This window comes from Gavialis gangeticus, unplaced genomic scaffold, assembly GCF_001723915.1.
Source record: "Gavialis gangeticus isolate Ggan-Ray unplaced genomic scaffold, GavGan_comp1, whole genome shotgun sequence".
NCBI lineage: Eukaryota > Metazoa > Chordata > Crocodylia > Gavialidae > Gavialis > Gavialis gangeticus.
The window spans coordinates 26,092,374-26,103,840 of NW_017729026.1; the positions used below are offsets into that span (position 1 = coordinate 26,092,374).

Genomic DNA, 11,467 nt, shown 5'->3' on the forward strand with positions numbered 1-11,467 from the left:
GGCAGGGGGTCGGACTAGATGATCTTCTCAGGTCCCTTCGGACCCTAGAAACTATGAAACTAAACCTGTTTGTGCACATAGCGACAATGACTGTAGCAACATTGTTTCCATCATGGCTGTGCTGGGGTGTCCCACTTGGGTTCCTCTGCTACGGACATGTGACCATTTTTTTTTTAAACTTCTCTCCCCACTCCTAGACTTTCCATTGAGATATACAGTTCTCATGATTTTTTGCCACAATCCTGTGGTACATTTCTCTAGGTGGCACACCTTGGGAGCCTATACATGTGCAGCACATCACAGCAGACTCGATTAATTGAGTCTGGTGGAGTGTGGTAATTACTGCACTCCAGCAGACTCCAGCATCGTGTGCATCAGCATCCCTGCATTGAAAAACGTTTCAACAAGCTTTAGTTAAAGCACCCCCGGCACCATTTTTCAACACGGGGACACTGATACATGTAACGTTCTGGGTGCTCCAATTAAAGCACCCCACCACAGGCCCAGAGCACATCTATAAATGCCTCTTGAGCCCACAAAAAACAAATGACACAAGGCTGTTCTTGATGCCCACTGATAACTGCATGGCCATGTTGTTTAGTTATTCACAAGCATCAGCTTTCCCTGCTTCTGTGTAGTTTACCGCTTTATCACAGAGATACAGTGTGGGCAGCCATTTTGTCATTCATTTATGAAACACCCTCCTATTTTCTCACAAGTAAAGGAATTCAAGTGGTACATAAACTGGGACTAGTACTGTACTGAAGGTTGTGATCATAGTCTGCACTGGCAAAAGTGATGTCTGTTTCTGTAAACAGCCATGATTGAGTATCCAACCATTAGGGGTGTGCAAAGCGGGCCCTGTTTGATTCAGATTCAGCCCGAATCAGGGACAGTGATTCTATTCATTGATTCAGATCACTGTCCCTGATTCAATTTGGCTGAATCTGAAGATTTGATGCTGATTCAGAGAATCAGCAATTCGGACATAGTCACAGCTTTAAAAGTTTTTTCTACATACCCTGAGGTAGCAGGCACGGCTTGTTAATGCTGCGATGCTGGGGTGCATGGGCCCTCCACATGCTTGGCTGCAAACCCAGAAGTGGACCAGAAGTGGACCAGTTGCTGAGCCAAGGGGGCACAGAGTGGGGCCGCGCGCTCCCCAGCGGACTTGGAAGTGGACTGGAAGTGCTTCTGGTCCACTTCTGGGTCTGCTGCCAAATGCACGGGGAGCCCCCTGCGCTTCTGTGAGACACTCCATGAGCCACAGCATTGCAGTACTCATGAGCCTCTGCTACCTAGAGGGATGTAGAAAAAAAACATTTAAAGCTGTGTCTATGTCCGGATCTCTGAATCTTTCCGAATCTCTCCAAATCAATTAGGAGGGTTCCGATTCGATTCGGAGAGATTAAAGGGTCCTCCAATTCCATTTGGATTTGGAGATTTGGCTGCCGAATTGAGCTGAATCTCCACCAAACCAAATCAGGGACCAAAGCTTTGCGCAGGTCTGCCAACCATGTACACTTTACCATGTGCAGTTTTGAAAATTTAGGGCTAGACTGTTTTACATTATTTGTATGTGAATATATAATGTATGTACTTTAATAATGCATTAATAAAAAGTTACTTCTCAGGTTTCAACTTTAAATTGGTAGACTAACAGTTGTCCAGTCCTTTGACATTTATGTATGTTATATGTATGAACAGAGGTATCAAGAAAGAGAGAGGAGTGTATTAGTTTCACTGTCTTTCACTTGCCAGAATGAATGAGAACCTCTTGCAATTGCCAAGAACATTACGATCATTTAAAATACAAACTGGCAGGTTTCCGAGCTGCCTCTACCAAACATACTACACTTCACAATTTCATAAAAGTGCTTTATTCCCTAACAGAAGACAGTGATGATAATCATAGCAATCAGTCCAAAATACAAACAGGATGTTGAAGGAGCTGAATCCCAGCTGGACAGGGATGAACATGGCTTACATACTAAATACATCCACAGGATGGTAAGCAAGGACATGTGTTTGCCATTTTAAGAAGAATCTGCACTGTTTCCTCTATTTTTGAAAGGCAAATATTTCTCTAAATGGCAGGTTCCTGGTTTTGATATCACTGATCCACAAAAAAAAAAAAAGTCAAAGGTTTATCCAACCTTTGGCTAGCACTGCAGCAGGCTGCCTTTGACTGCCGCATGAATGACCAGGCACCTGTTTATCAGCTAGGTTAACTGAGGGCAGTCTTGGGCACAAGTCCAGAGCAGTGCTTGCACTTACTCTTCTAAATCTATAGCAAGACATCTTAACCTTTTTGCCATCATACCCCATTCTCTTTACTGCCTAATGATAATCCTATCTTAGTGTTCACATTTACCTTCCCTTCTACCCAGTTTCTTTTACTCAGGAGCATGAGCTAAGAGGTACTGAGTTCTAGATAAAAAATAATCCCTTTTATCTGCATGAACCTTATTTCTCCATGGTTTTGTGGTCTTACAAAATTGGATTTTTTTTTAATTTTTAGTTTGCAGTCCAGCACATTAAACCCTCTCTCAGGATTTAATCTAATGTCATCTCACTTTTTGGCATGTAATTCCACTCCCACAGGGCAAGGGCTCTTTATGGCAATAAAGCCAAGTCCAGGCCTGGCAGTGAATAAGACTCATACCTGTGTACTTTCATGAAGCTAATTGTTTCTGCCTCTTCTGTCAACTCCCTGAGTATCTCATATTCTATTTCTATAGGCCTTGCATTGTTATACTTTAAACATCACAGAGTTCTCTCCAAAGAACTCCAATGATTCCCCATAATGGGCTAGTGCAACAGTGCTCAACCTAGAGCCCGTGGGGCAGATCCAGCCCATGGTGCCATGTCATCACGCCCATGGGACTCCGCATGAGTCTGGAAATTTGGCAGCAGGGGAGTGGTGGCACTCATGGGAAGACTTGGGTCTTGCACGCTAGATCAGGTGCCTGATCCAAGCATGCAGAGTTGGGTGGGAGTGGTGCCAGGCCAAAGAGGCAAGCCCAGTGTGGGGGTGGGAGAGGATGATAGCAGGCCCCTGGGGCCCAATCTCACTACATAGGACAGAGAAGGAGCAGTTCAGAGCCCCACGGGCTAGTCCTGGTGCCAGGCTCGATCAAGGCCACTGACTGGCTCCACACCATTCATCTGGCCTGTGGGGCCAAATGGTTGAGCACCCCTGTGCTAGCGCATAGGTAGTCCTTCTCTCCGCTTGAAAGCTAAGAGCTTCCAGTCCTCACCACTTCAGAAAAAAATGACATTGCATTAAACACAAGCCTCTGTGACATAAAACACAGCTTGTGTTCTACAAAGGATATAGACTTGGCCCAAAATGTGAAGGTACTGAATTAACCACTTGACTACATTGTTAACTGGACAAGAGTATTTATCTAGTCAAACTTAAGCAATTTTAGATGTATTTGACAAAATTACTGATGTACTTCAAAATAAAATTATTTGATTTGGAATAACTGACAAACAGTCAACAAAGCTTTGAAGAATCATTTCCAGTATCTCTTATTTCTACAGTAGAAAGAAGTCGTGTAACTAGCCATGCAAATGGTGCCTAGTGTAATTAGAAGTGAAGGTTCCCCAGCTATAGGCAAAATAACTTAACAGAAGAGTAAGTAGTGACTGCTTTATATGTGTAGGAGTATGGACATGTGTACAGAAAAAACAATGTATTAATCTTCCAGCTAAATCTGGCAAATTTGTTCTTTTGTAGATGCAGATTGAGTTTATACAACAAGGAAGCATGAACTTCAGATTCATTCCTGTGCTTTTCCCAAATGCTAAGAAGGTAAAGAAAAACATATATTTGATACTTGATTAATCATTTGTTATTTTGAGGAAGGTGAAAGATTAAATCTGAAAGGACTCTCTCTCCTAGTCTTTTATAACCTCCTAATAATCATCTGAGTAGCATTTTTGTTTTAAAAATGATCCACATGTTTATACAAATTCTGCAGTATAAATCAGTATGTTAATATGAGATATTTGGTGCTGATGACTATAACCACTGAAGCAAATATATATTCATACCTTTATAATTTTGCTAGTTCATTCAAATATAATCCTGATGAGGCTAATGAAAGGAGATTTATGACTGGGGTGAAGTTATTTCAACTTTTCAAACATTTTTTATCAATATTTATTTGTTAGTTAATTCTGAATGTTAAGATACAGTGCCACTGCATGAGTCGTGGTGGGCCTGTCTAGCAAATTATAGTGGTTCACAGGACCTGAAGTTCCAGTTTCATCTGGAAGATAAATTTGAAAATGGGAAACAAGTAAAATCCAGTACCTCATAGATTCATAGATTCATAAATTAAGGGTCGGAAGGGACCTAGTAGATCTTCTAGCCCAACCCCCCGCCAGGGCGGGAGAACAACAAAAAACCCCAAAAAGAGAAACGGGACTCAAATGAGTCCAGCCAGGTAGGCATCCAGCCTCTTCTTAAAGACCCCCAGGGTAGGGGCCAGCACCACTTCCCTTGGAAGTTGGTTCCAGCTCCTAGCCGCCCTAACTGTGAAGTAGTTCTTGCGGATGTCCAATCTATACCTCCTCTCCATCAACTTGTGCCCATTACTCCTTGTTATGCCAGCGGGCGCTAGGGGAAACAGCGTCTCCCCCAAACCCTTCTGGTCCCCCCTAGTGAGTCTATAGACGGTCACCAGGTCCCCCCTCAGCCTTCTCTTGTGGAGGCTGAATAGGTTCAGGTCCTGCAGTCTCTCACTGTAGGGTCTGCCCTGTTGTCCCCGGATCATGCGGGTGGCCCTCCTCTGGACCCTCTCCATATTGTCCACATCCCTCTTGAAATGGGGCGCACAGAACTGGACACAATACTCCAGCTGTGGCCTGACCACTATAATGACTCCAAGATCTCTTTCTGCCTCCGTGCTCTCAAGTAGGGAGTTCCCCATTGTGTAAGTGTGCTGCTGGTTCCTACTGCCCAAGTGCAGCATCCTCTTAAAGACCCCCAAGGTAGGAGCCAGCACCACTTCCCTTTGAAGTTGGTTCCAGATCCTAGCCGCTCTGTGTAGTGCCTTCTAATGACCAGCCTGAACCTGCTCTCAAACAATTTATGACCGTTATTCCTTGTTACTCCGGGAGGTGCTCATGGGAACAGGGTCTCTCCCATTCCCCAGTGGTCCCCCCTGGTAAGTTTATAGACAGCCACCAGGTCCCCTCTCAGCCTTCTCTCGTGAAGGCTGAACAGGTTCAGATCCCATAGCCTCTCCTCATAGGGTCTGCCCTGCTGTCCCCGGATCATGTGAATGGCCCTCCTCTGGACCCTCTCAATGCTGGCCACATCCCTCCTAAAGTGCGGCACCCAGAACTGGACGCAGTACTCCAACTGTGGCCTGACCAGTGTTGCACAGAGGGGGAGGATCACCTCCTTGGCCCCACTTGTGATGCATCTGTGGTCATGCAGCTTCTAAAGTGTCTTTTCTCCTCAGATGGAAAGAAAGGCTTTCGGATGTCAGAATTTTTTAACTTTAAGGCTATATCTACATCAGTGGGAACTCTGGGCAGATCAAAAGCAACATATTGCGTTGAATTTTCTTTCTAAAAAAAGAATGCACTACCAGAGGCCACTGGGCAGGACTAGCCCAAACTTTTTGGAGTTCTTGATAAGTAATGTGCAAGCACAACTTTAGTACAAACAAGATTTTACAGTAGAGGAAATGAAGAGTGGTACAAGAATGTGAAAGGAATAGGGAAGATGGATACAACAAGCCTTTTTAGGCCTACTGACAGATATAAAAATAACAACATCACCCAAGTTGCGTCTAAACTTTGAACTAAAAGACTACTTAATCTTTGGCAGTGGTTCTTTAGTAATCTTACAAGCTGGTCTTTTGAGCTGTCCCTGTCACAGCAGTAAAGCATGTCTTCAAGCAATGACACTTCTTGGTAGCCATAGTCTAGTGCAGGACATACTTACATTTTCAAGAGGTGCCTTTTTCAACTAAACTGCAAAGTTAGGTCCATCTTAACAACCTTTGTAATTGTCTTTTTTATTGTATGTTTCTCTGGCACAAGATCACACTGCATCCAATTAACTACTATCACTATGAATGGAAGGAAGTGTCAACCACACTCAAAGAGACCACTAAACTGTAAAGTGATCTGGAGAGAGTGGAGTAGTGAGTAGGCAATTATAGGAATTGTTGTACCAATGTGTGTAAACCCTGCTTCTATTGTGAGAATATAAAATGCAGCATAGATGCAAAATGGAATCATGTAAAAGAGGCAGAAATACTTATGCTCTTCAACCCAGCTTATTTACGTTTTTTTCATTTCATTTTATCTTTATAATGATTCTTCATGTAATGGAGTACTGCTAGAGTTGCCACTAGAAATAGAGCTGACCTCAGAAAGATGCAGGAGTTAAGGTTTATAATAGTGGTACCCAACCTTTTTTTGCCACGACCCACTGCTGGGAGCGGAGCGCAGCAGTGGCGGCAATGGTGGCCTGGGGGGTTGGGGGAGCTCCTGTCATGCGGCATGGCTTGTCTTTTTTGTGCAGCACCTCCAGCATTGCTTCCATGACCCTCATTTGGGTTGTGACCTGAGGTTGGGGACCCTGGTTTAGAAAGTCCTGGGTCCCAGGATTATTTTTGGGATTTATCCAATGATCTTCCAATGTTAAATTCATAAACAGGCCTAGTGGCAGGGACCAGAACCAGATTCTCACCCCAGAAGGCTGCCCTCCTCATTGGGCTACTGAATCATTTTTCCCTCTTGCTCTCTGTTTGATATTATGAATGTTGCATTTCATTTTGGCCTTTGTCCCATCTTCTGTAAGATGTCCCCCCATAATATACTACATCCTGATTCTTAGGGCAGTCTCCTCAGGTGAAAGATGTAGTTTTGAACCCTCTTGAGCTGAGGAAGGCCTAGAACCCAGGTCTACTCTGGAAAACTAGTAGGCAGTTATATAAAAGGTGGTTGCAATTTATGGTGGATCTATTTTGCATCTATGCTGCATTTTGTATTCTCACAATAGGGGCAGGGCTTGCAACCTGCAAAGGTGGTTGCAATTTAAATGCAAGCAATTTATAGTATGATAAGATGGTATGCAGCCACAAAGATGTTCCGCAGTTAATATGGAACATCTTTGTATCTGCTTTGTATCAGGCGTTCATTTGACACATGTGGCACATTAAAGCAGGGCAGTGTTGCTCCATACTAGGTTGCAGTGCTCAGCTTCACTAATGTTGGGTGGGAAGCAACTGATGGGTTCCTCCAGCCTGGGAAACTTAAATCCATGCATGGTGGAGCCCTGCATCAGTTGCCTGGCAAGTCGACTGACAAGTGTTAGGCAGGGGACAAAATGGACTTCTCCCACCCAGGAAGTTTAAACCAGCATGCTACACAGCCCAAGTGAGTGTTAACCTTCTGGACACAGGAGTCTGCTGGCTCCCCCTGCCCAGCATTTTTCAACCCACATGACAGTCAGCCCATGTACAGTTGCCCCACGTGTGGGTTTAAACCTCTCAGGCAGGGAGAGCCCATCAGAACTGAACAGCCCACACAGTGCTGCATGGCTCATGGATTTCAACTTGCTGGTGTGCAGAGAGTGCAGGATCTTGGGCTCCACATGTGCCACCAAGTTGAAAGGGCACTGTGGGAAGTGCAGCATTGGGGATATCAGGCTCTCTGCACTGGCAGTTGCATAACTGGGATGTCACTGATCCCAAAAATTGTTCAATCTGCCATGATGTGCAAAATCAAAATTACCCTTAAAAGGCCATTTGTTCTCCTTATTGACTGCATTGGAAGCCTTGCTGGCCATGTCTACATGAGGTGCAGCTACTGGGACCTAAATCTTTTTCACCCTCCTGGTATCAGGCACCTAATTTCTAGGCATTGCAGTTCTTAAATTGGAGCCACCTAAGAAGTCGATCTGGATTTTGCCCTTATTTTAAGTACTGCACATACTTGATTGTCTAATATGTGCAGTTTGAGTACTGCACATATTAGAAGATCAAAAGGACAGTTTATTTATGTATTATTTCTCATCCCATTCTATAAATAAGAACAGAAAAAACAGATATTTATATGCTTTAAAAATAATAAAAAAATAACTTTCCAAGTATGCTTATGAGATAAGAGCCATTGACTTTCTGTTATATTGTACACAGATTTTGAGAGGCCACCATGGTTTTAGTACACTTACAAGACAGCACGGTTTTTACCCCTACAAATTAAACAAAGGCAGTAGACTAATAAATTTTCTGCATGTCCTACATTGAAAAATCAGAGGGTAAACAAAGTTGTAATGCAGAGAGAATAAACACTGAAAATCAGGGACAGTATTAATCAGAGGCAGTGCAATTCTCCTATTCTTCATGAAATCTGTTCTGAATAATTGCCAACTTTCTTTCTGCATCCCGGAAAATGTTCAGCCTTCATTAATTGCTTTTATACCTGAAAGCTTGTCTATATCATACCAAACATACAGTTGGTCCAATAAAAGATATCACCCACTAGAATTCTTGCCTCTTGCATATCTTCTGGACAACCGTGACAACATCACCTCAACACTACCCAGTCTTAAAGCTGAACTTTTTGTTGCCACTATTCCTATTGGGAGTCTGTCCCCAAACCTCACTCCTCTGATGGTTAGAAACCTTGGGTGTCTATTCATGAGCAGCAAGGCTTCTCCGATGCACTGTAATTAAAGCGTGTCTGCTGGAGCATGATAATTACCGCACTCCAGCAGCCTTCAGCGTCTCATGCATCAGTGTCGCCATGCTGAAAAATGGCAGCGGGGGTGCTTTAACTACAGTTCATTCAATGAGCTTTAGTTAAAGTGCCCCACTTTCCAGTAGCATTAATGTCTCCTACAGTAGTGTTAATAACGCCCTACTTCTCCTAGAATTACCTTGCAAGGGTATGGTAGCATTTGCCTCTCTCATGGCCAGGTCACAGTGTTGGCTCATAGGAATCTTATGATTAACTGATCCACTCAAGTCTTTTTCTTACTTTGTTGTTGATAAGCCCCAGTTTGCAGGAGAAACTTTTATCACCTAAGTGCATGACCTAGAACTTGGTACTATTACACCATTCCTATTACACTAGTCCTTGAGGTCATTCAATTCTTCTTACATAATATTTAGATCGGGGTGGGCAAAATGCAACCCGGGGGCCAGATGCAGCCCTCCAGGCCATTCTGTCTGGTCCATGGGGCCCCTAAAAAATTTAGAAAATTTATATTTAACTGCCCTGGGCTGCCTATCACGCGGCCTTCAATGGCTTGCCAAAACTCAGTAAGTGGCCCTCTGCCCAAAATAATTGCCTGCTCCTGATTTAGATCTTCCTATGTACCAGCAGTGCTGCATAACTTAGTGTCATCAACAAACATCATCAGCATATTTACTTTTTCTACCAAATTCGGTAGTGAAAATATTAAATAGAATCAGTTCTGAAACCAGTCCTTGAGGATACATGTAACCTTCCTCTAGCCTTATCCATGTGTGCATATTAATTATCCCTATTAGCTAGTTCCTTGCCCACTGTACAATCCTTGCATTAATCCCCATTTTCTCCAGTTTAACTGATAAGTCTCATATGTACTCAATAATTTTCTCCAGTTTAACCAATAAGTCTCAAATGCTGTACTGAAGCCAGGATAGATGAGGCCTATTTCATTTCCTCTGTGCAGAAAATTGGTTATTTTATCAAAGAAAGATCAAGGTTACTCTGATGCAGTGTACTGTTGGTAAACTTGTATTACATTTTATTACATTTTTCTCTGTTTTTAATTACTTTTTTCTTCTAAATTTGTTCTGAAGTCTTACACAGTGTTGAAATCAGGCCAGTGGATATGCAATAGTTTAGCAACTTCCTCCCTTTCTTCAGCATAGGCATTCCATTTGGTATTCTTCAGTTATATATTACCACTTGTGACTTTAGAGATATCTTCAAAATAGTTATTAATATCAAGTACATTATAATATTAAGGACGGCTAATGGCATTATGCACAGAGATAACAATACTATGCACTTGGGGGCGTGTTAAATGAAATATGCAGGATTTTGGCATAAAATGAGACAACTAAAATTGAAACCTAATTTTAAAAATTAAAATACAATATTATCATTGTGAAAAATGTCTATAATAGGCTCTGCTTCAGTTTGTCAAACAGCAAAACTAGAGAAGTTTCTGCAAGACTGTGATATAGAATCAGTAGATTTTATGTGGTTTTATGGTTTTTTTCTCATTCGCAGGAACACGTGCCTACCTGGCTTCAGAACACTCACATTTATAACTGGCCAAAAAATAAAAAGAATATCCTGCTGCGTTTACTGAGGGAAGAGGAATATGTTGCTCCTCCAGTAGGACCTCTGCCAACCCTCCAGGTTGTGCCATTATGAACATTATTACTTAAAGTGCAGGACAAGCAATTGTTAAAGGTTTGTGTTGGCAGGGAGCCAGGATTCTTCCAGATGGTCTTTTCTGGTGATGGAAGGCACTGTCTCTGCTAAAGGAGTTAGTTGTTTTGGGTAACACAGGCTCAGTTTCCTGACTTGTTCTCTGCTGTATCAAGCGTCTCTTTCTGAAGCTGATGGGGGACAATTCCTTTCCCTTGGCTTTTAAACAAACCGCTAATGGAAAGAATGTCTCATTTTATATGTTTTCACTGCTGTTTTTAACATATTGTTTTGCTAGTCTGCTGTATAAGTATTTTCTACAAATGATGTTGCATTAAGTTTTAAAAAAATTACACCTTCCTTGTCTGGTCAGGGTTTCTTTGCAGATATTCTGTCACTATGCAGCATTCGCAAACTACCTGATGTGTGCACAATAAAATGTATTCATCTTTTCTAAGGCTGGCCAGAATATTGTTAATAATATGCAAAATATTTAATTACCTTTCCAAGGACAAACGCGTATAAGTTGTACGTAATCTGGGAATAACTCCTGGGGATGGGTAACACATCTGTTTTACTCAAACAGTCTTACATAAAAGCACTGTACTTGATAAGAGGGCCCTTATGGCTCTGAGGTTACTAGAACTCCTTTTCCTTACAACATAGTCCCTAATACTTACCAGATTTTATAATAACAGACCAAAAATAATTACATTATTTTATAATAGACCAAATCACAGCAACTTACTGCCCTACAAGTCTTTAGTCATAACCAGAAAAGGCTACAGAATTTATGTCAGCCTTTAGCTCTCCTACTCCTCTTTAACCCTGATTAAAACAAGAACAGTTGCCACTCTGAAACACTCTGGTAACAGAGACATAACAAAACAGCTCTTCAACTTGTGTGCCCTTTGTTAGTCAAAAATAGCCAAAGATGTTCAAAAGACATGGGGGATCAGCAGCTGGAGCAGCTAGATAATATTAAATCAACAAAGCTCAGCAAAATTGGTTATTTTTAAAAGGTGTAAATGATCTTGGGAGAAAATGGTCTTCCTTCCTCCCT

At 42.3% G+C, this 11,467-nt stretch overlaps 1 protein-coding gene across 2 annotated transcripts in view; it reads left to right on the forward strand.

Moving 5' to 3' along the window:
• The window catches only part of TRAF3IP2 (TRAF3 interacting protein 2), a 60,668-nt gene extending 49,807 nt beyond the window's left edge, over positions 1 to 10,861 (forward strand). For both annotated transcript variants that reach the window (XM_019520078.1, XM_019520077.1), the window contains 3 exons: positions 1,894 to 2,010; positions 3,746 to 3,820; positions 10,261 to 10,861. In XM_019520078.1, coding sequence (XP_019375623.1) covers positions 1,894 to 2,010; positions 3,746 to 3,820; positions 10,261 to 10,407 — 339 coding nt within the window. In that variant the 3' untranslated portion in view covers positions 10,408 to 10,861. The remainder of the gene's footprint in view (positions 1 to 1,893; positions 2,011 to 3,745; positions 3,821 to 10,260) is intronic.
• The last annotated feature ends 606 nt before the right edge of the window (positions 10,862 to 11,467 follow it).